Here is a 22,514-nt window from a genome sequence, read left to right as displayed (position 1 = left end):
GATGAATGAATGTATGAATAAATAAATAAATAAACCTATGTCTCCATCCTGCACAGTGCATGGCAGAAAGAACATTGTACAGATATCATTTTTTCCCTATACCATTCACATATTAAGCCCTAATCTCTTGTATCTTTTTCCCATAATACTTACACAAGATATGTGTTGGTGGCAGTACAATGATTGTATAGTCATTTTTTCATACAGGTTCTCTAAATTTACACAACAAGGTTTTATGATAACTATGTCGTCTTTCCTCCAAACATTTCCATTTATATTTACCCCAGCTTTTCTATTATACATTAGTATCAGGTACGCCAATCTGTTACAAACATAGCAGTGTGTCTCTGAATTTGTACAGTGTCTGCTGTCATGCCTACTTGGTAAGAAATCCAAAAACTAAAACAATATTCTAGAATTAGTCATACTAGCATCTTGTATGTAATTTATTTTATAGATGAACCTCACTTTAGCAGAACCATTCCAACAAATCCAAGTATTCAATTTGTCTTACCTAACCTGATTTTACGTGACCATATCACTTTGCATTGCTTCTTAAATACTTACATGATGTGACCTGCTCAGGATGTTCCACACTAATCTTGTAATCAGATCTTACATGGCCCTTTCTGTTAGTTATGTGTATTATCTTGCATTTATCCACATTTCAAGAATGCTGCCATTTATTACATCAAGTGGAAGTTTTGTCCACTGATTTATGCAATTCCTTACAATCATCCAATGACAATACTTTCCTGTTCACAGCTGCATCACCAGTGAACAATCTTCTGGTGACGCTGCTCCTACCTGATAAATTTATTTATTTAACATGTGACTTACTGAATTGTAGTTTACAAGTATATACATTAAAATGGTAAAAGATAAGATAATGCTGTTACATTTTTGTATCAGCTGGATCAATATCATAATTAGATATTCAAAGCCTCCAGCTAATTGACTGCTACAAGTACTGCATCTGCACTGACTTTCCAGGTATCCACGACTTATCTTTTTGGACATTTGACCAAAATGTGGTCCAGTATTTGTTCAAAAGTTCTACAGTAATGGTGATCATCATCTGTCATTTCCCATTTATGTGGTGTTGCTTTGGTCATGGTGTGGCCCATTCTAACACAGTTGAGGGAGTCCTATATTTTTCTCAGTTGGTTTGCTTCTGAGCATAGAATCTATGAAGGCTATCTAGAAACTAACAGATGTTTTGGTCTATTGTGGTGGTGGGCAGAGATACAAACACCATCTCGGTGCCATAACTTTCCTACGCTTGGTACGCATCCAGCAGTGATAGCTTATGGTCTGTGTTTCTGCCAGTTTGCTTTCTTTGAAGGGCTAAAAATGTGCTGCAATAGAAAATCCTGTCACTTGTAAGGCATGTTCTGTGATCAGGTTTTTGTTGCCAAAAAACTGCAAACCATCTGGAAAATATCATAACTTATGTAATGTGTATTTCAACAGGAGTGATGAGTGAAAGCCAAGTGACGTAATGGTGCATTGATTTTAAAAAGTGCCATAACAATGTTCAAGGTGAGGACTGCAGTGGTAGGCCTAGCCTGGTGACTGGCAAACTGTTTATGAAAATCATGATTATGGAACTTTCACATTTTCCCCAAATTTCACACAGTTTGGTGCATTAAATTGAGAGTTTGGTGCATCAAATTGAGAGTTTGGTGCATTAAATTGTGGTAGAGAAGTTTGGCTACCACAAATTTTGTGCTAGGTGGGTTTTCAAAATCCTAATCAAAGACCATGAAAAACAGAGACTGGCTGCAGCACTGACCTTCCTCGAAGATAATGAGAAAAATAGTAACAAAGTTATCAATTGTATCACAACTGGAGATGAGACTTGGGTGTAGCATGTCAACTGAGAAAAAAAAAGGCAGTCAGTGGAATGAGGACACACACATTTTTCCAACAAACCAAGGAAGTGTTTGCAAATGCTGTCAGCAAAAGAGACCATGGCTAGAGTGTTTGGGACTCTAAGGGAAATGTGGCACAATAATTAACTCAGTCAGGTATTGTCATACACTGACAAAGTTAAACTGGGTGATACAAAACAAGCATTAGGGAAAACTTAGCACAAAAGTTTTGTTTTTTCAAGACAACTCATGTCCACACATAGCCAATCATACCCCAATAGAATAGTACGTATGAGGTTTTGGATGAGAGGTGTTTGATAATCCACCACACTGCCAGATTTGGTGCTGAGCAACTACTACCCATTTTTAGAAACAAAGACATGGCTCGCTGGACAATGCTTTGACACTGGCGCCAAACTGCATGCCAGTATAAACTGTTGTTGTTGTTGTTGTTGTGGTCTTCAGTCCTGAGACTGGTTTGATGTAGCTCTCCATGCTACTCTATCCTGTGCAAGCTTCTTTATCTCCCAGTACCTACCGCAACCTACATCCTTCAGAATCTGCTTAGTGTATTCATCTCTTGGTCTTCCCCTATGATTTTTACCCTCCACGCTGCCCTCCAATACTAAATTGGTGATCCCTTGATGCCTCAGAACATGTCCTACCAACCGATCCCTTCTTCTGGTCAAGTTGTGCCACAAACTTCTCTTCTCCCCAATCCTATTCAATACTTCCTCATTAGTTATGTGATCTACCCATCTAATCTTCAGCATTCTTCTGTAGCACCACATTTCGAAAGCTTCTATTCTCTTCTTGTCCAGACTATTTACCGTCCATGTTTCACTTCCATACAAATACTTTCAGAAATGACTTCCTGACACTTAAATCTATACTCAATGTTAACAAATTTCTCTTCTTCAGAAACACTTTCCTTGCCATTGCCAGTCTACATTTTATATCTTCTCTACTTCGACCATCATCAGTTATTTTGCTCCCCAAATAGCAAAACTCCTTTACTATTTTAAGTGTCTCATTTCCTAATCTAATACCCTCAACATCACCCGACTTATTTCGACTACATTCCATTATCCTCATTTTGCTTTTGTTGATGTTCATTTTATATCCTCTCTTCAAGACACCATCAATTCTGTTCAACTGCTCTTCCAAGTCCTTTGCTGTCTCTGACAGAATTACAATGTCATCGGCGAACCTCAAAGTTTTTATTTCTTCTCCATGGATTTTAATACCTACTCCGAATTTTTCTTTTGTTTCCTTTACTGCTTGCTCAATATACAGATTGAATAACATCGGGGAGAGGCTACAACCCTGTCTTACTCCCTTCCCAACCACTGCTTCCCTTTCATGTCCCTCGACTCTTATAACTGCCATCTGGTTTCTGTACAAATTGTAAATAGCCTTTCGCTCCCTGTATTTTACCCCTGCCACCTTTAGAATTTGAAAGAGAGTATTCCAGTCAACATTGTCAAAAGCTTTATCTAAGTCTACAAATGCTAGAAACATAGGTTTGCCTTTCCTTAATCTTTCTTCTAAGATAAATCATAAGGTCAGTATCGCCTCACGTGTTCCAGTATTTCTACGGAATCCAAACTGATCTTCCCCGAGGTCGGCTTCTACTAGTTTTTCCATTCGTCTGTAAAGAATTCGTGTTAGTATTTTGCAGCTGTGGCTTATTTAACTGACTGTTCGGTAATTTTCACATCTGTCAACACCTGCTTTCTTTGGGATTGGAATTATTATATTCTTCTTGAAGTCTGAGGGTATTTCGCCTGTTTCATACATCTTGCTCACCAGATGGTAGAGTTTTGTCAGGACTGGCTCTCCCAAGGCCGTCAGTAGTTCCAATGGAATGTTGTCTACTCTGGGGGCCTTGTTTCGACTCAGGTCTTTCAGTGCTCTGTCAAACTCTTCACGCAGTATCGTATCTCCCATTTCATCTTCATCTACATCCTCTTCCATTTCCATAATATTGTCCTCAAGTACATCACCCTTGTATAGACCCTCTATATACTCCTTCTACCTTTCTGCTTTCCATTCTTTGCTTAGAACTGGGTTTCCATCTGAGCTCTTGATGTTCATACAAGTGGTTCTCTTATCTCCAAAGGTCTCTTTAATTTTCCTGTAGGCAGTATCTATCTTACCCCTAGTGAGATAAGCCTCTACATCCTTACATTTGTCCTCTAGCCATCCCTGCTTAGCCATTTTGCACTTCCTGTCAATCTCATTTTTGAGACGTTTGTATTCCTTTTTGCCTGCTTCATTTACTGCATTTTTATATTTTCTCCTTTCATCAATTAAATTCAATATTTCTTCTGTTACCCAAGGATTTCTACTAGCCCTCGTCTTTTTACCTACTTGATCCTCTGCTGCCTTCACTACTTCATCCCTCAAAGCTACCCATTCTTCTTCTACTGTATTTCTTTCCCCCATTCCTGTCAATTGTTCCCTTATGCTCTCCCGGAAACTTTGTACAACCTCTGGTTCTTTCAGTTTATCCAGGTCCCATCTCCTTAAATTCCCACCTTTTTGCAGTTTCTTCAGTTTTAATCTACAGTTCATAACCAATAGATTGTGGTCAGAGTCCACATCTGTCCCTGTAAATGTCTTACAATTTGAAACCTGGTTCCTAAATCTCTGTCTTACCATTATATAATCTATCTGATACCTTTTAGTATCTCCAGGGTTCTTCCATGTATACAACCTTCTATCATGATTCTTAAACCAAGTGTTAGCTATGATTAAGTTGTGCTCTGTGCAAAATTCTATCAGGCGGCTTCCTCTTTCATTTCTTAGCTCCAATCCATATTCACCTACTACGTTTCCTTCTCTCCCTTTTCCTACACTCGAATTCCAGTCACCCATGACTATTAAATTTTCGTCTCCTTTCACTACGTGAATAATTTCTTTTATTTCATCATAGATTTCTTCAATTTCTTCGTCACCTGCAGAGCTAGTTGGCATATAAACTTGTACTACTGTAGTAGGCATGGGCTTCGTATCTATTTTGGCCACAATAATGCGTTCACTATGCTGTTTGTAGTAGCTTACCTGCATTCCTATTTTCCTGTTCATTATTAAACCTACTCCTGCATTACCCCTATTTGACTTTGTGTTTATAACCCTGTAGTCACCTGACCAAAAGTCTTGTTCCTCCTGCCACCGAACTTCACTAATTCCCACTATATCTAACTTTAACCTATCCATTTCCCTTTTTAAATTTTCTAACCTACCTGCCCGATTAAGGGATCTGACATTCCACGCTCCGATCCGTAGAACGCCAGTTTTCTTTCTCCTGATAACGACATCCTCTTGAGTAGTCCCCGCCCGTAGATCCGAATGGGGGACTATTTTACCTCCGGAATATTTTACCCAAGAGGACGCCATCATCATTTAATCATACAGTAAAGCTACATGCCCTTGGGAAAAATTACGGCCGTAGTTTCCCCTTTCAGCCGTTCGCGGTACCAGCACAGCAAGGTCGTTTTGGTTATTGTTACAAGGCCAGATCAGTCAATCATCCAGACTGTTGCCCTTGCAACTACTGAAAAGGCTGCTGCCCCTCTTCAGGAACCACACGTTTGTCTGGCTTCTCAACAGATACCCCTTCGTTGTGGTTGTACCTACGGTACGGCTATCTGTATCGCTGAGGCACGCAAGCCTCCCCACCAACGGCAAGGTCCATGGTTCATTGGGGGAGGGGGGGGGGGGAGTATAAACTAGTCGTTGCAATTGCAGGTGGCAGATTTCTACAGGGAAGGTATTAGAAACTTGTGCCACGGTATGATAAGCATCTCAATTTGAAAGGCGATTACGTAGAAAAATAGCTTAAGAGTGTACCTTTAAAAAATATATACAATGGAATTTGGTTTTTCTATATTGTCAATTTTTTATTTCGAAACATCTTTTACTGTGCAGATAGGTCTTGTATTTTCCTATTTATTCTCTATGTCAGCTGTCTTCAATTCTGAAGTCAGATGGATCTATGAGAGACTGCATCGAAGGTTTGGATCCATTCATTGACTTCACATATGACCAGAAAATACTAGGCTTCTATGACAAGTCTTTCACCAGGATCAGACAGTGAAAATTGTTTTAAGCTTCGAGAATTGCCCTTGGTACAAGTGCAAGACCGATTATTAACTTTTATTTATCAATATCCCTATAATGTGTCGTGTAACATAATTGCAGCTGCCTCTGCTTTCATAACATGTTAGAAATGGTGCTATTAAGTCAGAGTGGGTCTTTGTTGTCCTTTATTAATTTACTTGGAATGTACCTATCCAGAATATGGTTTGTAATGTCTTTAAGCTTTAACCACAACTCTTCTATTTTTGCCAGATCCTATGTTCTCAGTTTGTTTGATAATGACCCTCAATCAGCTTGACCAAACACAAATACTCTCCTACCTTTCTTGAACGCCCTTTCACCTTTAGTGGTCATTATTCCTATAACAGCATCATGGTCATTATTCACTCTCTCACTGGAGACACTCTACATACATTGTTGACTAATTGGTTACGACAATTGTCACACGTTTTCAATAGTACTTGACAAGAAGTTTGTCCTTACCACAAACAATGCACATCTGTCAGTGTTTGTAATCACAAAAAATGCTGTGTTGCAATGTGATCTGGAATCCTTGCCAAACTGCAGGTCACCTTGTAACTGACTGGGTAATTCAATTTGTCATATGCTGATGCTGTATAAGAGTAACATGTGTAAGGATTTTTATTTTCTTGAATTTTGGGTATTGTAGCTATAATTAAATGCTACTGTCAAAAAGTTTGGAAGACTGAAAAGATACTCCTTAAGAAATTGATGGAAAGAACTTAAAAAAAGGTTTCTGCAAGATTTGGAGGTATCCACTGAAGACAATTTTAGTCTACATCTCCATTGGGAAAGAGTTCAGCTTCTGTTGACTACAAACTTCATCAGTGAATAAATACTATGGTGTAAGGCTGATACCTGCAGATATCCCCTATTACTTTACTTGATATGATTAATTCTTTTTGCCTATGTGAAAACTATGTAGTAGACTTCCCAAAACATTTAGATGAAGCTGTTTTTTCCCAAAGAATAACTGACAACTTTGGGGACAGTGAAATTGTGGAAGTTAACATTTTTTGCAAATTTTCATTCACTGATGTACTACAGAATATTGCAAACTGCTCATTTAGGCAAAGATAGATTCACTAGAGAAAAGTGAAGATATTTTTCCACCTACTGTCATATTTGAGAATCTCTCTATTACTCTTGAACTGTAGCCTAATAAACTGAACATAAATGAGTAATCAGTTGCAAACCTGTGTATATCAAAGAAAAGAGTGAAGCATACAACTATAAATAAGACTCTTTGACAATGTGTCCATGTAAATAAAATGTATGAAAGACAACAGAAGGACTTTCAAACATAGATTAGTTGTTTCTCCTTAAAGACAATATTGCAGTGCCTGAGTTGTTCAGAAGTACAATGCAATGGATTCATGTACTTGGATAGCCTAATGCTAAGGTACTGCTTGTGATAAGTGGGAAATCTGGGTTTGAGTCCTGGTCTGGCACAAATTTTCATCATCATTCCATTAAAAAAGATGATGGTTGTCCATATTCGCAACTGTGAATACATTTCATGTCTCCTTAAATAATCATTCCATACCCCAGAGGAATTCTTGAACAGCCTGAGAAGATCCATGAAATGCAACACCACATCATTCAAAGGAAAACTGAGGCAAGACACAGTAAAATAAATGTTATCACAGGGGCAAAATAATGGAGTGCCAGATAGAGGTTTGGAACTTGCTAAGAATATAAGTAAAAGAGTATTAGTTGCCAGTAGGTACCAGGGCACAAAAAAAGAAAAAATTAAGGTGAGTTTTAACAATATTATGAGAGGGAAAGTTGCTACTCACCATATGGTTGAGATGCTGAGTCGCAGATAGGTACAACAAAAAGAATCACAATTAAAGCTTTTGCCATTGGCCTTCATCAACACACACACACACACACACACACACACACACACACACACACACACACACACACACACACACACACACACTCAACTGCAGTCATGTGTGTGAGTTGCGTTTGTGTGCATATGTGTGTCTATTGCTGACGAAGACCAATGGCCGAAAGCTTTAATTGTGAGAGCTTTTTGTTGAGCCTATCTGTGACTCAGCATCTCTGCTACATGGTGAGTAGCAACTTTCCTTCTCATAATACTGTTATATTCCATCCTGGATTCTCCATTTTTAAGGTGAGTTTTATGTGTATGAGACTGATGATTATGGAGGAATGAGTTTAGTTCAGAGAGATGACAACAGTTTGGGCTGTGCAGCCCAAATAAACAGTATCATTTCAGTCAAGTTATGAATACTGTAATCTGTTATGAATGAGGATTTTGTCATCATTTGATTGTAGGAAAAAGAAATGACAAATGGATACTCTCTCTGTGCAATGACAAAAGGTAAAATTGCTGAAAATGGTTCAAGACCTATATGAAATAGAATAATTTCCAGCTGATGTACGTCTCATAGCACCACCGCTACAGACATACTTGAAATGGCATTAAGGAAGTGAACTGCAGAAAAACTGTCAGGTGCTTTTGCGTGTATTGTTATTTACTATGTTCGTGAATCGTGAATTATTACTTTTTGAAAATTTTTGGCTTTCTGTTATTCTTTGCTAAGTAAATTAAAAGATATGTGGAGTAACATTGTAGTTTCTTATTCCCTTGTGTACTTAAATGTTTGTGCAAAATTCTATCACAAAGTCACCCCAAAGTCATTCAAAAATTTCCTTACTATATCGACAGAGGAAACATGTACATATCAGATCAGTATGCCGAATTTATTGTGGAAAATTTCTATGAAATTGTAAAAAAAACTTCAGGAATTGTCGTAATGCCAATTGCAGGATTATGAATTAAACAAAACATTGAATAAAAAATTATAAAGTAGTTGCGATCTGAGGTTTTCCCGGCGAATGTGCTGTATCCAAGGTTCCACCACCATCAGGTGGTGCTGATGCTGGCGGACGGTTATTCGCCGAAATATCGTGGAACTTCGACGATCGGATCCGGCTGGACACCCGAGAACCTAACTATTTTATACGTTTACATACTGGTACATCTGTCACCAAAACGTACACCCAATAACTTAATACCATGTTTACTATACACTGATGCACCAAAGAAACTCGTACACCTGCCTAAAATTGTTTAGGGCCCCTGCAAGCGTGCAGAAGTGCCGCAACACAATGTGGCATGAACTCGACTAATGTCTGCAGTAGTGCTGGAGGCAACTGACGCCATGAATCCTGCAGGGCTGTCCATAAATCCTTAAGAGTACGAGGGGGGTAGAGATCTTTTCTGAATAGCACACTGCAAGGCATCCCAGATATGCTCAATAATGTTCATGTCTCAGGAGTTTGGTGGTGAGTGGAGGTGTTTTAACTGAAAAGAGTGTTCCTGGAGCCACTCTGTAGCAATTCTGGATGTGTAAGGTATTGCACTGTCCTGCTGGAATTTTCCAAATCTATCGGAATGGGCAATGGATATGAATGGATCTAGGCAATCAGACAGGAAGCTTACGTATGTGTCACCTGTCAGAACCGTATCTAGACGTATCAGGGGTCCCGTATCACTCGAACTGCACATGCCCCACAGCATTAGAGAGCTTCCTCGAACTGCACATGCCCCACAGCATTAGAGAGCTTCCACCAGCTTGAACAGTACCCTGCTGGGATCCAGGGTCCATGGATTCATGAGGTTTGTAGCGGTTCCACCTGCTTTTATTTTCTTCGTTTGTTGTCCTCGGTGTCGACATACTGTGTTGCTACACAGGCTGAAAAATGGGGTTTGTCTTTTACTTTATGTTCACAACCCCCCAATAATACTCAGTTGTATATGGCCAGTGCACTATTGTTCTAACTTCTGATAAGCCTCATTAATAGTTAGCAGGTGAACCATCCACATACTGCTACAACAGACTACTGTTGAACATCTACGAGCAGTAAAAGCCTAACCACAAAGTTCACAGTTCTTGAAGAATAGAAAGGTACATATGTAGCAGACACTGTCACTGTTTTAACACATGGCCTAATTGTGTAACACTTATTTCACTATAAATTTTATGCATTGTTGTCATTCTAACCAACACAGGTTCCTCGGCTGAAACTCGGCCATGAACTGACTGTCTTGTGACCAAAATTGGAACCTTATATATCCTTGCAATAATAGGTACTGAAACTAAACATTGTTTGAAGTTAAATTTACAGTAATTACTATTGAAACTTAACTCATTAAATTAACTGAATACATCAAAAAATTGTGTCTTTTTTAACAGTTTCTTCTACTGCAAAGGCTATGGCCAATTATTTGTTTAAATCATGAAATTAACAGATATAAGTACACAAACAATACTTTTGACAAACCTGTTGATTACTTTGGAATTAATAAATGACTGGTTTCGCTAACATGTTTTTGAATACAGGTAAATAGATACTTTAAGATTACTAGTATTTCATCTTCCAAGTGTTTATAATTAGTATGGAATTTATATTTGTTTATATGTCAACAATAGACTTTAAGTTACGAAACAAGTACTGATTTCAACCTCTAACAAAAGATACTAACTAGGAATAATCAAAATAAATTAGAAAATCAATTACATACATAAAACTAGCACAACATTAGATCTGGTATTATATTCTTTAAAACTGAGGGTCAACCTTTCTCCTTTATGAAAAAGCAGATTATACTCAAGCATGTTAATGGTAATTAGTCCAAAAAATGAAAAAATGAATTAAGGAGGCAAATGGCAAAACAAGAGGGGAATTCAAATATCCCAGCCTGCTTCATCACAGGTTGTCTCCACACCTGTACATGGACATCCGCTCAGTATAATTTGAAACGAGACTCGTCCAACCAGGAAACATGTTTCGAGTCATCAATAGTCCAATGTCAGTGTTGACTGGCCCAGGCAAGGCATAAAGCTTGGTGTCGTGCTGTCATGAAGAGTACACCAGTGGGCCTTCAGCTCTCAAAGCCCACATTGACGATGTTTCGTTGAACGGTTTGCAAATTGACACTTTTTGATAGCGCAGCATTGAAATCTGCAGCAAATTTTGGAAGGGTTGCACCTGTCATGTTGAATGATACTCTTCATAATCATTGATCCGTGCTTGTAGGATCTTTTTGGGGCTGTAACAAAATGTCTTTTATTATTTTCTTTGTTGATGCTTCTTTGCTTGGTTTGACAATAATGCTTGCATTAACTGCAAAAATAGGCTAATCTGTCTCCTGATTCAAATAAAATGGTAGATCATTAACATACAGTAAGAACAGTAATTGGCATACAGCCAAACTGTAAGGATCTCCAATTGTGATTTCAACTGTTCAGAAGATGTGGCATCACTCTTCATATTACTGAATGTCCTAACAAGTCTAGCTTTCTGCATCATGTTTCTTAAATAAGAACTAAACCATGTAAGTGGTGAACCACATATACCATAAACTTAACTTCTCTTACAGAATATTATGATTTATATCGTCACAAAAATTTTGTTATGTGCTAAATGTACATATCATGTACTCAGCAAGCCACTGTACCATAAATCAGTGCACCACAGAAGATACTTGGTACCTTTATTATCAATTTCCTGCCCTCTTTCTCATACTTATTGAGTATGGAAAAACTGACTACCTGTATGATTCTGAAAGTCCCCCAGTCACTCTTACCTTATTCTCATGATCCCTACACTCAGTAAATATATAAAAAACAGCTCAGTAGAGCAACACTATTGAAAGCCAAACTGTGATTGAAAAGTGTACCATTCAATACAATCCTCTAGTACATTATCATCTCAGAAAATTTGGAAAATGATGTAAGGAGTGGAAGTAGATATTACCATTCATGGAGTTATCAGATTTATAATATTTTAATCTGTCTGGGAAATAGCCTGAGTAAAAACTTTACATATTATACAATGATCTTCCTTTTTCTGTTTATAGATGTGTCATTTCATTAAATCTCCTCTATACCTCTTTTAACATGTACTGTTTTGCTTTCTCTTCTTAATACCTCGAGTCAATTTCCTGTTACTTTTCTTCAGTCCAAAGACTGGTTTGATGCAGCTCTTTACTCTAATGTATCTGGTGCAAACCTCTTCACATCCATATAAATATTGTAATATGCATCCATTTGAACCTGCTTGCTTAAGTCAAACCTTATTCTCCTTTTACAAGTATTATTCCCTGCTACTTGTTCTGTGTACCTTGTTGATGCTCATTTTAATTTTTCTGACACACCAACATCTGCTGTGATCCAAGGTTTTGTTGACATCCTCGTACTCCATATTTAACTGTTCTCTTGGGTAAACTAAAGAAGCAAAACCTCCTCCTTCTTTTTCTCCTTATTTTTAAATATCAGATTTACTTAAACAAATTAACTGTGAACTTTAATTCAGCAATCGCTTGTACACTTTAGCATTGTAATTACAGTTAATTATTAGCAGAGCATGTAGTAGTTGTTTCACTTTGTTAATTCATGATTCAGTCACATTAATGTGACCATCAACTATGTTCAACATCAGTGTACAATAACCACTCATAGACAGCAAGTAGATGGTATATAAAGCTTGTCAGGGAGATGTGGAAAACAGTGCAGGTATTGTCATAATGTGAAAATGGAATGATTTATCTGAGGTCCAGAAGGCCATGATCATTGGCTTTTGGGCCATAGGTGGAAGTATTTCCGAAATGGCTAAGTCTGTAAACTGTCCCCATGCTGCCATGGTTACAAGTATACCATGCATGGGTAAATGGTGCTATGCAAAACCAGTGCCAAGGCAACTGTGGTGCAACATGGCCTACATATGAAGGGGTGATAGATGGCTGCAGAGATGTGTAACAGGTGAATAAACAAGCAACTGTTGAGCAACTGACTGCCAAGGTAAACCACGGGGCTACCAACAGTGTCATCTGAATGATCATTCAGCGAACACTGCTGCGTATGGGCCTCCACAGCAGCTGCCTGGCTCATGCACGCATGCTGAATGCTGTTCATTGACAACAGAGGCTGGAATTTCCTTACCAACACTGCAACTGGACACACACTAGGAGGCCTTTCCAGATGAATCATGTTTTATGCTATGCTCCGACAGACAGATGGCCATTGGTGTGTATGGCGTGAAATGTCCGTAAGCAAACAGCCTGCAATAATCATCGGAATGGACCAGGCCAGAGAAGCGAGCACTGTAGTCTGGGGAATGTTTTCATGGCATTACCTGGGTGATCTTATCTTTCTGGCAGGCACAGTGAATCAACACAATTATGTGTCTACCCTTGGGGACCAAGTCCACCTCTACATGCAGTTTGTTTTTCCTTAACACAATGGCATCTATCAACAGGTCAATGCAATGTGTCGTGGTGAGCAATGTATGTAAATGGTTCAAAGAGCATCAGGATGAGTTTACTGTACACCCCTGGCTACCAGACTCCCTGGATTTAAACCCAACTGAGAGTCTGTGGGGGCCACCTCAGTCAAGCTGTTCCCACATGAATCCTCAATTGAGAAACCTACGGCAGCTGGCCACAGCAATGGAGTTGGCATGGACCATATCCTAGTTGGTACCTTCAAGAGCTACATTGACTCTCTTCCTGTACATCTTGCTGTGGTCCGAATGGCAAAAGGCAGTTATTCAGGTTTTTGAGAGGTAGTCACATTATTGTGGCTGGATAGTGTAGTTATCCTTGACAAGTAAACCATGAAAGCTTAGTTCTGTCTGCCTTATAATTACAACTCAGTCTCACTCTGCTAACCTGCTGACAGCAATAGTAGTCATTTCCATAGTTATCAGAGTAGTATATTAGTACTATCATAACTGCTTGTTGTTATACTTCACAGATGTTGCCTCAAGTGGCTGCTTCTGCCACTTAATGTTTCTGAAGGCTCTCCATCATCAGATTTACAGAATGTGATGAGTGAATCATAAGACATACAGAACATACAGATTTATGTAGTACATACGCCAGACAACACTTCTGCCAAAACTTCAGTTTTTAAAATGTTTTAAAATAATATCTCTCATGTCCATAACAATAGATTGTGAGTAAATCCAGTCACATTGTGTCACTTTCTGACAGTAATCCTTGAAATGTCATGAGCAAAGGTGAGGGATATCTCACAGCCATTAGCACTTGCAGGAAATTTTGAAAGGTGAAAGGCGTCTTCCTTTTGTAATGCAATACACCTTTCATATTTGACAGAAAAAAATATTGATCCACCTCCTATGACAGTTGTAGAAAATAGGTCGGCTTAATTCTTTTTTCTACATTTTACTGGCATTAGTGCTCATTTGGAAGAATCTGACAACATAATACTTCCACCCATATAGATCTCGTGAATTGGCCACAATGAGAAATTAGAGCTAATACAGAGGTTTACCAACAATCCTTATTCCCACTTGCCATAGGTGAAAGGGCGATTGGAACACCGAAGGAGAGGAGGGGGGGTTCAGTTAGCAGGAAGATAGTACCCTTCACCACACACCATCTGTGGCTTATGTGTATTAAAAAAGATGTAGATTTAGGACAGTCCAATGCACAGTTTTTACAAAGAGCAAGTACTGTAGAAACTAGACAAGTCCAATACATGATTGTGAAAATTCTAATCAGGCTTTGTATACTGGTGTCAACTTCCACTCATCGTGATAGAGACGAGCATTTTACCGCCATACCAGCAAAAATCACACTCACTTGAAGAGTATTCACTGAAAAGAAACTATTTTGATATTTATACATAAGAATTAGACGATAGGTTTCAGACTTCTGGTGTGCTGTCATGTAATCAACAGCCAGGAAATGCACGTAACCCTTAAGTCTCAACTTAAAATTACGCTAACCATAATTACAATTTCAGCTTATTAAGAATATTAACTGATAGACCTGTGACCTTATTTCACGCATATAAGTGTACATTTTCGATTAAGTACATACAGTACGAGACAATACTTAATGTGCTACGCACGCATATGGAATTCACATCAAAACTTCGTTGACTACACTTAATGCCTCCGGAAAATGTACGTGACGTTACCGAAGGAATTGTTATGTGTAACGCATGGAAGAGAGCTGTAATTAAATTCGAGCAGAATGAAGAAATTCTGCGCAACTTTTCCTGTACAAAAAAAATTGACCGGTATAACTAAAATTAACCTTATGAAAAATATACACCACAATTGCAGTTTCCTGGGGCCAATCGTAAAAAACCAATGCTTAATAACGTACTAAAGTTAACAAGCTGCACACATAATCCACTTTAGAACGAGCAACATACCAGCGCTAGGTATGAGGGGTGGTGATACCGGCTTTATCCTCCGCATCCAAGTTCATAAACGAGAACAATAGTAATTCATCAGCTGCTCCTGTGGGTTTTTGATAGTGAGTTATTCATCAGGTACTTTAAGGATTAGTCCCAAATCCTTATTATGTAAGTTTGTTACAACCTAGTTGGGCAGAACATTTTTAGGTATAAAAGGAGAAACATCACACTCTGCAACACAATGCGAATAGGGAATAACCTTTCGTTTTTGAAGTAAAATAAGGAACTACGCCTACTCGCGCTATTAAGACCAAACATAGTTACAAAATTGTTTACTATCATCGGGTTGGTTGTGACGTCTTAGTGTCTGGTGTACTACTTTTACCACAAACTTTGTGGCATTTGGGCTGAGGCGGTAAAGGTTCGTCTAACATACGAGAAAATAATAAACGTTAAGTAATCTGCGAGGGTTTTTAAAGAGACTTCGAACAAACATTACTTTAATGTAACGTCTGTAGGTTACGCCCAGTCATGCGGCCTGACATGTAATTACACTTCGATACTTGGCACTAAAAGGTTCATTTCATGTCAACCTCAGCGTGTCATGCTCTTTCAAAGTCCTCGTTTCAAATGCTTCAACTATTCTACCATAGTACCATGTACCATTGCCATCAATGCGGCATATTTACGAAAATGGAGTATAATCACAGACGTACTTACTTACCGAAGTGTTTGTGTTTAGGATATGAGAATTTGAAAAACTATATGAGGTTTTGGGAATATAATTCAGAATTAAACAGGATTTTGTAGTTCTTTTTACTGATGCAGAGGCGAATAAGTGAGTTTAATTTCCTCAAGAGACAGAAGTGTATCTCCTCGCGTTGCGAGTGGAGCAGTATTGAATTCATTGGAGTGGTTCCATAACGTTATTATCTTTGGTAGTATTTGAAACTTATCGGCGGGTGTTTTCAATTTTGTGCTGTTGGTCGTGTCATACTTAGATACAGTTTCTTTACCTTGGTTTATTGTTATTCGTTCAATATGGTAGTTGATAAACTCATTCTGGATGAATATCAGAAGCTATACAATGAAATTGAGGACGTTATTAAGACGGTAGTTCACGTTCCATCAGTGAAATACTCTTACCTGTGCAGACAACTTTCTATCCTGTGTTTGTATCTCGGTAAAAAGCGTGAAGCAGTTTATTACCTTGTGAACTGCCTTGGCTTCCAGCTAAGGTGGCGTGCAATTTGTAGAGACACGATAATGCAAGAGAAGAAACTGCGCAACCCAGAAATGGAAGTTCGACTACACAGGAAGTATTTACAATTTCAGGGGGAGTACGATACAGATGGCTTCAATTCTATGATGAAAAGGCTCTACGATCTTCCACCACAGTGGAGAGTTGTACAAATTTCTGTTCCGTACAACGCAAAGAGAAGACTAGAAAATCAATTGTCCATGATAGCTACATCTTCCATTTGTATTACTTGTTTCGAGTGTGGTAATGGTGCAGCGGATCCTTTAATGGTGACAATTCCACAGCCGTCGAATTCGAATATATTTTGGGAAGAATTCATTGACACTCTGAAGGTAAACAGACAAAGGTATGACGAACAGAATCCAATAATGCATAATAGAAGAAAAATGGAAGCAAATGACAGGATGTTGCAAATTCTGAAGGACATGAGATACAGTTGGCTGGGAGTGTGGATGTCAATCCTTGTTGGCCGGTTGGTTGATGACTGTTACTTAAAGAAACTGCGCAAGTCGGTAGATGAGATTGTGCAAGATTGTCATGTGACAGACTGCTTCTTAGATAGGGGTCAAGAACTGCTTTACTATTTTGTAGAGTGTTACAGTCACATAACAGAAGAGGAGTTTGAAAATGGAATTCACTCAGTCTTAGATGAGGAATGCTCTCCAGCTAGTGCTAATGCATTAATATCCAAACTGAAGAGCTTGTGCAGTGGACCCAGATACATGAGTAATTTAAAGAGACATCCTGTTATTCTTGTTGTTGATGAAGAATTGGAACATTTTCCATGGGAGATGCTAAATGGTTTGGCAGAGCATCCTGTTTCTCGAATATCTTCAATACCACTGCTCCATGCACTATATCATGAACACAAAAGCAAGATAAAAAATGGATGTGTGGAATATGTCTTCAAGCCAGAAAATGGCTTTTATCTCTTGAATCCAGAGAGAAATCTTAATGCTATGCAGGATCGGATGGTACCTTTCCTTGATAGTTGCCTTGTTGGATGGTCAAATATGGTGGGCAAGTGCCCATCAGAAGATCAGTTGGCTGATGTTTTAACTAAGAAAGACATATTTATCTACTTTGGTCATGGGTCTGGTGGAAAATACCTCCATCCGTACAAAATTGCAAAACTTAATGTGAATGCAACAGTGTTACTCTTTGGATGTAAGAGCAATACTTGGGCATATGAGCCTTATAATGACAGGCTAAGCACAGCCCGAGCATACTGCATTTCATCAAGTCCCTGTGTGCTGGGTATGTTGTGGGAGGTGCCAGATAGAGACACAGATGCTTTGACAAAGGAACTTTTAAAGGCATGGCTTATGCCTTCACCAGATCGTGAACCTGAATTACTGCGAGCTGTAGTTAGAGGAAGAAATGGGGCACGTGAGTTTGTCACAAAATCATCCTTAGTGATTCGTGGTTTGCCTTCTAGGATGTTGTTGCAAGACTTGTAATGTACATTAGTGAAATATATTATTTTTGTGGCTGGCCCTATCAAATGCCCTTTAACTGTTTGATAACTGTAAATTTTTATTTGACATGGCTTTTGTATTGAATTGTATTTCAATGATCCAAGAAATCACAATATTGTACAATTCATATATATATAATAATGGACAAGCCAAAGTTTAAATTTGTACAAGAAAATTTTTGCAATTTAATTTATGCATGAATGCCTGTGCAATATTACAAGAATGTAACAGCTATCACGATAAACTTTTATTAGTTATATGGGTTGCAACTTGTTTTGACAGTAACATGAAATATATGTGATACAGTGGAACATGATGGGAGCAGAACAGGAATAAATACACACAGAAATGGGACCTACACTAAGAACATGCACTACACTCAATTATCAGGTGTAAGTGAACATCTTTTAAGGAATAACCATTGTTGTTTTTTTTTTTTAATTACTGTGTTAAAACTTGAGCTCCATCAAAAAAAAAAAATTATAATTATATGTGAAGGCCTTTGCCATTTCTGTTCCTTTAACTTCATATAATGAATGGCGTCTGTACCCCAACATGTAGCACACTTTTCTTGCAGCAAGTTGTTAACAGAATCATATGCAAGTCATACTGCTTCCTCATTTCATAAACGTGAAAGTGTCCATTTAATGTCACTGAGATGTCTTTGTAGAGGAGGTAACTTTTAACAAATGATACAATACAGTAAATGTAAACAGATGGTAGTCATTTATTTATTTTTCATCATTTGCTTGATTTTTTGCAGTGATATTTGCTACATACAGCAGCATATACATGCATGTGTTACAGTGTGTTTGATATTTACATAAAATACCCATCTTTTCAGGTATTTGTGTCAAAACTGTAAAGATTTGAAAGTGTGCTCCATGTAAAATAAAGTTAGTGAAAATCAGTTTTCTGTATTTAAACACACACAAAATATAGTTTGACAGAGTTTAAAAAATAGGTCCTACAATACAATATAATAGAACATCGGCCAATACACTGTAATATATCATTCTGATAACTCCCGTATACTGTAACAACATGCTGCAACCAGTTGACATCTTAGTTTTTGTTTGAATGTAGGCAATGTTTCTAAGTTATTGATGCCGCATGGAGGTTGTTGTGAAATATGCTCCAGATATTTTAGGATCTTTGTCACTGAAGTCTAGTTGTATAGATGTGGTAATCTTTACATTTAATGCTGCAATTAAATATATTTTTATTCAGCAAAGCTGTGCAATTTATTTTTTAAGAACATAATTATTTCATATAGGCCTGCACACTGCACTGTCAGTACTTGGAATTCTTTAAATGTATTTCTGCTGGACTAATTGGGTATTATATTTCCAATGCACCTAATAGCCTTATTTTGCAGTTTAAGCAAAGAACTTATAAAGATAATAGCAGAAACTGTGGCATTTACAAGCGTTTTTCAGGAGACACCGCTAGCAGTGCCATTTGTTCGAGCTGGATACTATGCTTGCCATGATGTCTTCAATTCCATATTTTACTTGCCTGTGTACCAAAATTACTTTGCAAGGTTTACATTTCTTATGCCATTTAAGATGTTATGTTAGATAATAATTCATTTAAAATGCAGGGTTAAAGAAATCTAAACCAATCAGTTCTGTACAGTTTATTTAGATAGAATACAAATTAAAAATAACAAAACTATACATGTCCTAACTTCTAGGCCTATACATGTATGCACTTTCTATGAACATTTAGGCCTATTTGTGAATTACGTTCTGTAACTTAAAGGTACCCTTTTAAATTTGTGATACTGAGGATCATTTTTCTTATTTATTATGTATTGATTAGAACTGTAAAGTGTTTCTTTGCTAACGAAAAATATCAACAATTAGGCACTCCTCTAAATTTGACACATTCATTGGTGAGTAATAAAACCATATTGCTTCTCATCCGATAAGTGCATTCAACAACACACTTATCAAAATTATGCCTACAAATTTCTGACATTTTATATGACAAACTCTGAGCACAAACATCGGGGAAAAGCATTTTGTTTGAGTCATATTTCTTCATCTGTTAATGAAAGTTGGCAAGTTGTCATTATATGATGCCAGAGTGCTTTTTCATGTTCCAGCCTACTGCATACCCAGTCCACATTATAATTCGTGGCTTTTGTTTCATTAGATATACATTCATTGATACTGATATCAGCATACAGAGATAAACAAACATTGTCTTTAGCAGGCATTACACTCACATTTCCAATGAAAGGCAGTTTTTAAGTTCATTTAATGTTACTAGGAATGCTGCTGTATGTACTTCACAGTTATTGTTTTGGGAGGGAGAAAGCAAACTATTGACCATAACTGACGTTGTTGCTCTGTGAAATTTGCAAACATCAGGTGCTAATTTGTTACCTCCTTTCTCTTTTACAATGGAAAATGCATTTTCAATTTGAGTCGACTTTCTGGCGAACAGAGAACTAAAGCCAAATCTGTCACTTAGTTCTGTCCACAGCAACAGAAGATATGTGATATTATTTACTGATCCTTTGATGCATTGTGGGTTACTTTACTGCTTGCCCTCATATTCTGAGTAACTACTTGCTTCATAATGTGCTGAATTTCCTCAAGCTTCTCTAAATATTTATAAATGGGATGAAGAGGCTTCGTAAATTGCTTTGGGCTACTAAATTTTGATGAATTGAAAATGTCAAGCAAAACTCACATATTTCAATAAATTCAACTATGAAAGCAGCAGATGATGGTAAAGAATTGGAACCTAAATGTAGGAACACTGTGACTGAGTACTCGTACTGCTAAACATACCCTCATGAGAGTGGCCGCATGCCCTGCTTTCTTCAGGAATTCTTAAAAGACTGAGCTTTCAAGGTACATGTAGGTTCTGTTTTGTCAGACACCTTTATCCAGGAAATCGGTGTGCCTCAAGGTTCCGTCGTGAGCATCATCCTCTGTGCTATAGCCACTAACCCTGTTGTGGCCTGTCTCCCACGAGGCATCTCCGGCTCCCTTTTTGTTGATGATTTTGCCATCTATTGCAGCTCTCCACGGACTTGTCTGCTTGAGTGGCATCTTCAGCGATGTCTTGATCGTCTACCCATGGAGCATCGACAATGGCTTTTGCTTTTCTGCTGACAAAGCAGTTCGTATGAATTTCTGGCAGCGCAATTTGTTTCTTCCACCGTCTTTGCATCTTGGGCCTGTTGCTCTTCTATTTATTGAAACTGTGAAATTCCTGGGGTTCATGCTCGATAGGAAACTTTCTTGGTCCTCCCACATGTCTTACCTGGCAGTTAGCTGTATGCGGTACCTCATTGTCCTACATGTCCTCAGTGGTACTTCCTGGGGAGCAGATCGAACCACACTCCTCCGTTTGTACCAGTTCCTTGTCCATTCGAAACTAGACTATGAGTGTTTTGTTTATGCATCTGCACGTCCTCCCTCTTTTACTGTCGCAGTACTATCCTTTATCATGGCATCCATTTGGCCACTGGCGCCTTTTACACTAACCCGGTTGAGCGGTTGTATGCAAAAGCTGCTGAACTACTGCTGTCCTACTGCCGTGACTTTCTCTTCAGCAAATGTGCTTGCCGTTTGTCATGCATGGCCACCCACCCTATGCCTTCTTCTTCGATGACTTCTGTGATCGTCAGTATGGGGTGCATCCCTCTTCTTTTTTACCTCGTGCAATTCGTTTTCAGCTCTTGCTCTGGCAGCTTAACTTCACGTTACCTGCAGCTTTCCCGATGGGTGTGAACCCTACACCACCTTGGATTCGTGCAGTGACCCATCATCTTGGCCTTCATTCGCTTCCTATGGACACTTCCCCTGCCTCGTTCATGACCTTCGCATGGAACTTTGCGCTAGTACCTTTGTGTGCACTGATGGCATTCAGACTGACCGTAGTGTTGCCTTCGTCATTGGTACTTTTCTTTATCAGCTTATGGAACACTGCTCAGTATTTATAGCAGAACTCTTTGCCCTGTATCAGGGCATGGAGTACATCCGGCGACACAGGCTTTTTATTTTCAGATGATAGAGCACAGCAATCAGTCATATTTTTCTAGCAGGTTTTATTCAGCAAATCTAGATTTCAGCTAGTGCCTAGCCATTATCAGTGCACCATTTCATAGTGTCAATGCGTGTTCTAGTATGTCAGCCCACTTTTGTTAGGGCTTCTGTCACAGTTCGTTCAAGACTACTGTATACTGTACTGTATACCGTGTACAGTAGTCTTGAACAAACTGTGATAGAAACCCGAAAAACAGGGGGTGATGTACTAGAATTGCGTAGCCATTATCGACGGTCCATTTCATAGTATCAGTGCTTTTTGATACTATGAAATGGTCCATTGATAATGGCTATGCGCTAGCCGAAACCTAGATTTGCCAAATAAAACTTGCAAGAAAAGTATGTCTGATTGCTGTGCTCTATAATTTGAAAGTCATACCATAGCCGTTGAGTGCACCCACGTTTGTAATGGAAGGTAACTTGATACAGGCTTTTCAGTTTTGTCATCTGCTCTGACTCTCTGTGCCCTTCAAAGCCTCTGTGTGCTGTGCACCGTC

General features: G+C 38.5%; 2 protein-coding genes across 4 annotated transcripts in view; one reads left to right on the top strand and one right to left on the bottom strand.

Annotated features, from left to right (window-relative positions):
- LOC126174777 (mitochondrial thiamine pyrophosphate carrier-like) overlaps positions 1-16,065 on the bottom strand; it is a 76,236-nt gene extending 60,171 nt beyond the window's left edge. Inside the window, exon 1 of one of the 3 annotated variants that reach the window (XM_049921120.1) lies at positions 15,936-16,065. The gene's annotated coding sequence lies outside the window, so the exon portion shown is untranslated. Of the gene's footprint in view, positions 1-14,917; positions 14,941-15,226; positions 15,515-15,935 lie in introns of those variants that run through there. The other 2 variants (XM_049921119.1, XM_049921121.1) reach the window with 2 other exon arrangements.
- Positions 16,066-16,131: 66 nt separating this feature from the next.
- On the top strand, positions 16,132-18,860 carry LOC126174776 (separin). Its single transcript, XM_049921118.1, has one exon. It carries the CDS (start codon positions 16,253-16,255, stop codon positions 17,930-17,932), a length of 1,680 nt encoding a protein of 559 aa, XP_049777075.1. The 5' UTR covers positions 16,132-16,252; the 3' UTR covers positions 17,933-18,860.
- The last annotated feature ends 3,654 nt before the right edge of the window (positions 18,861-22,514 follow it).

This window comes from Schistocerca cancellata, chromosome 3 (genome assembly GCF_023864275.1).
Source record: "Schistocerca cancellata isolate TAMUIC-IGC-003103 chromosome 3, iqSchCanc2.1, whole genome shotgun sequence".
Taxonomy (NCBI): Eukaryota; Metazoa; Arthropoda; class Insecta; order Orthoptera; family Acrididae; genus Schistocerca; species Schistocerca cancellata.
The sequence above is the reverse complement of the archived record's forward strand: the minus strand, read 5'-3'. Positions and strand labels throughout refer to the sequence as shown.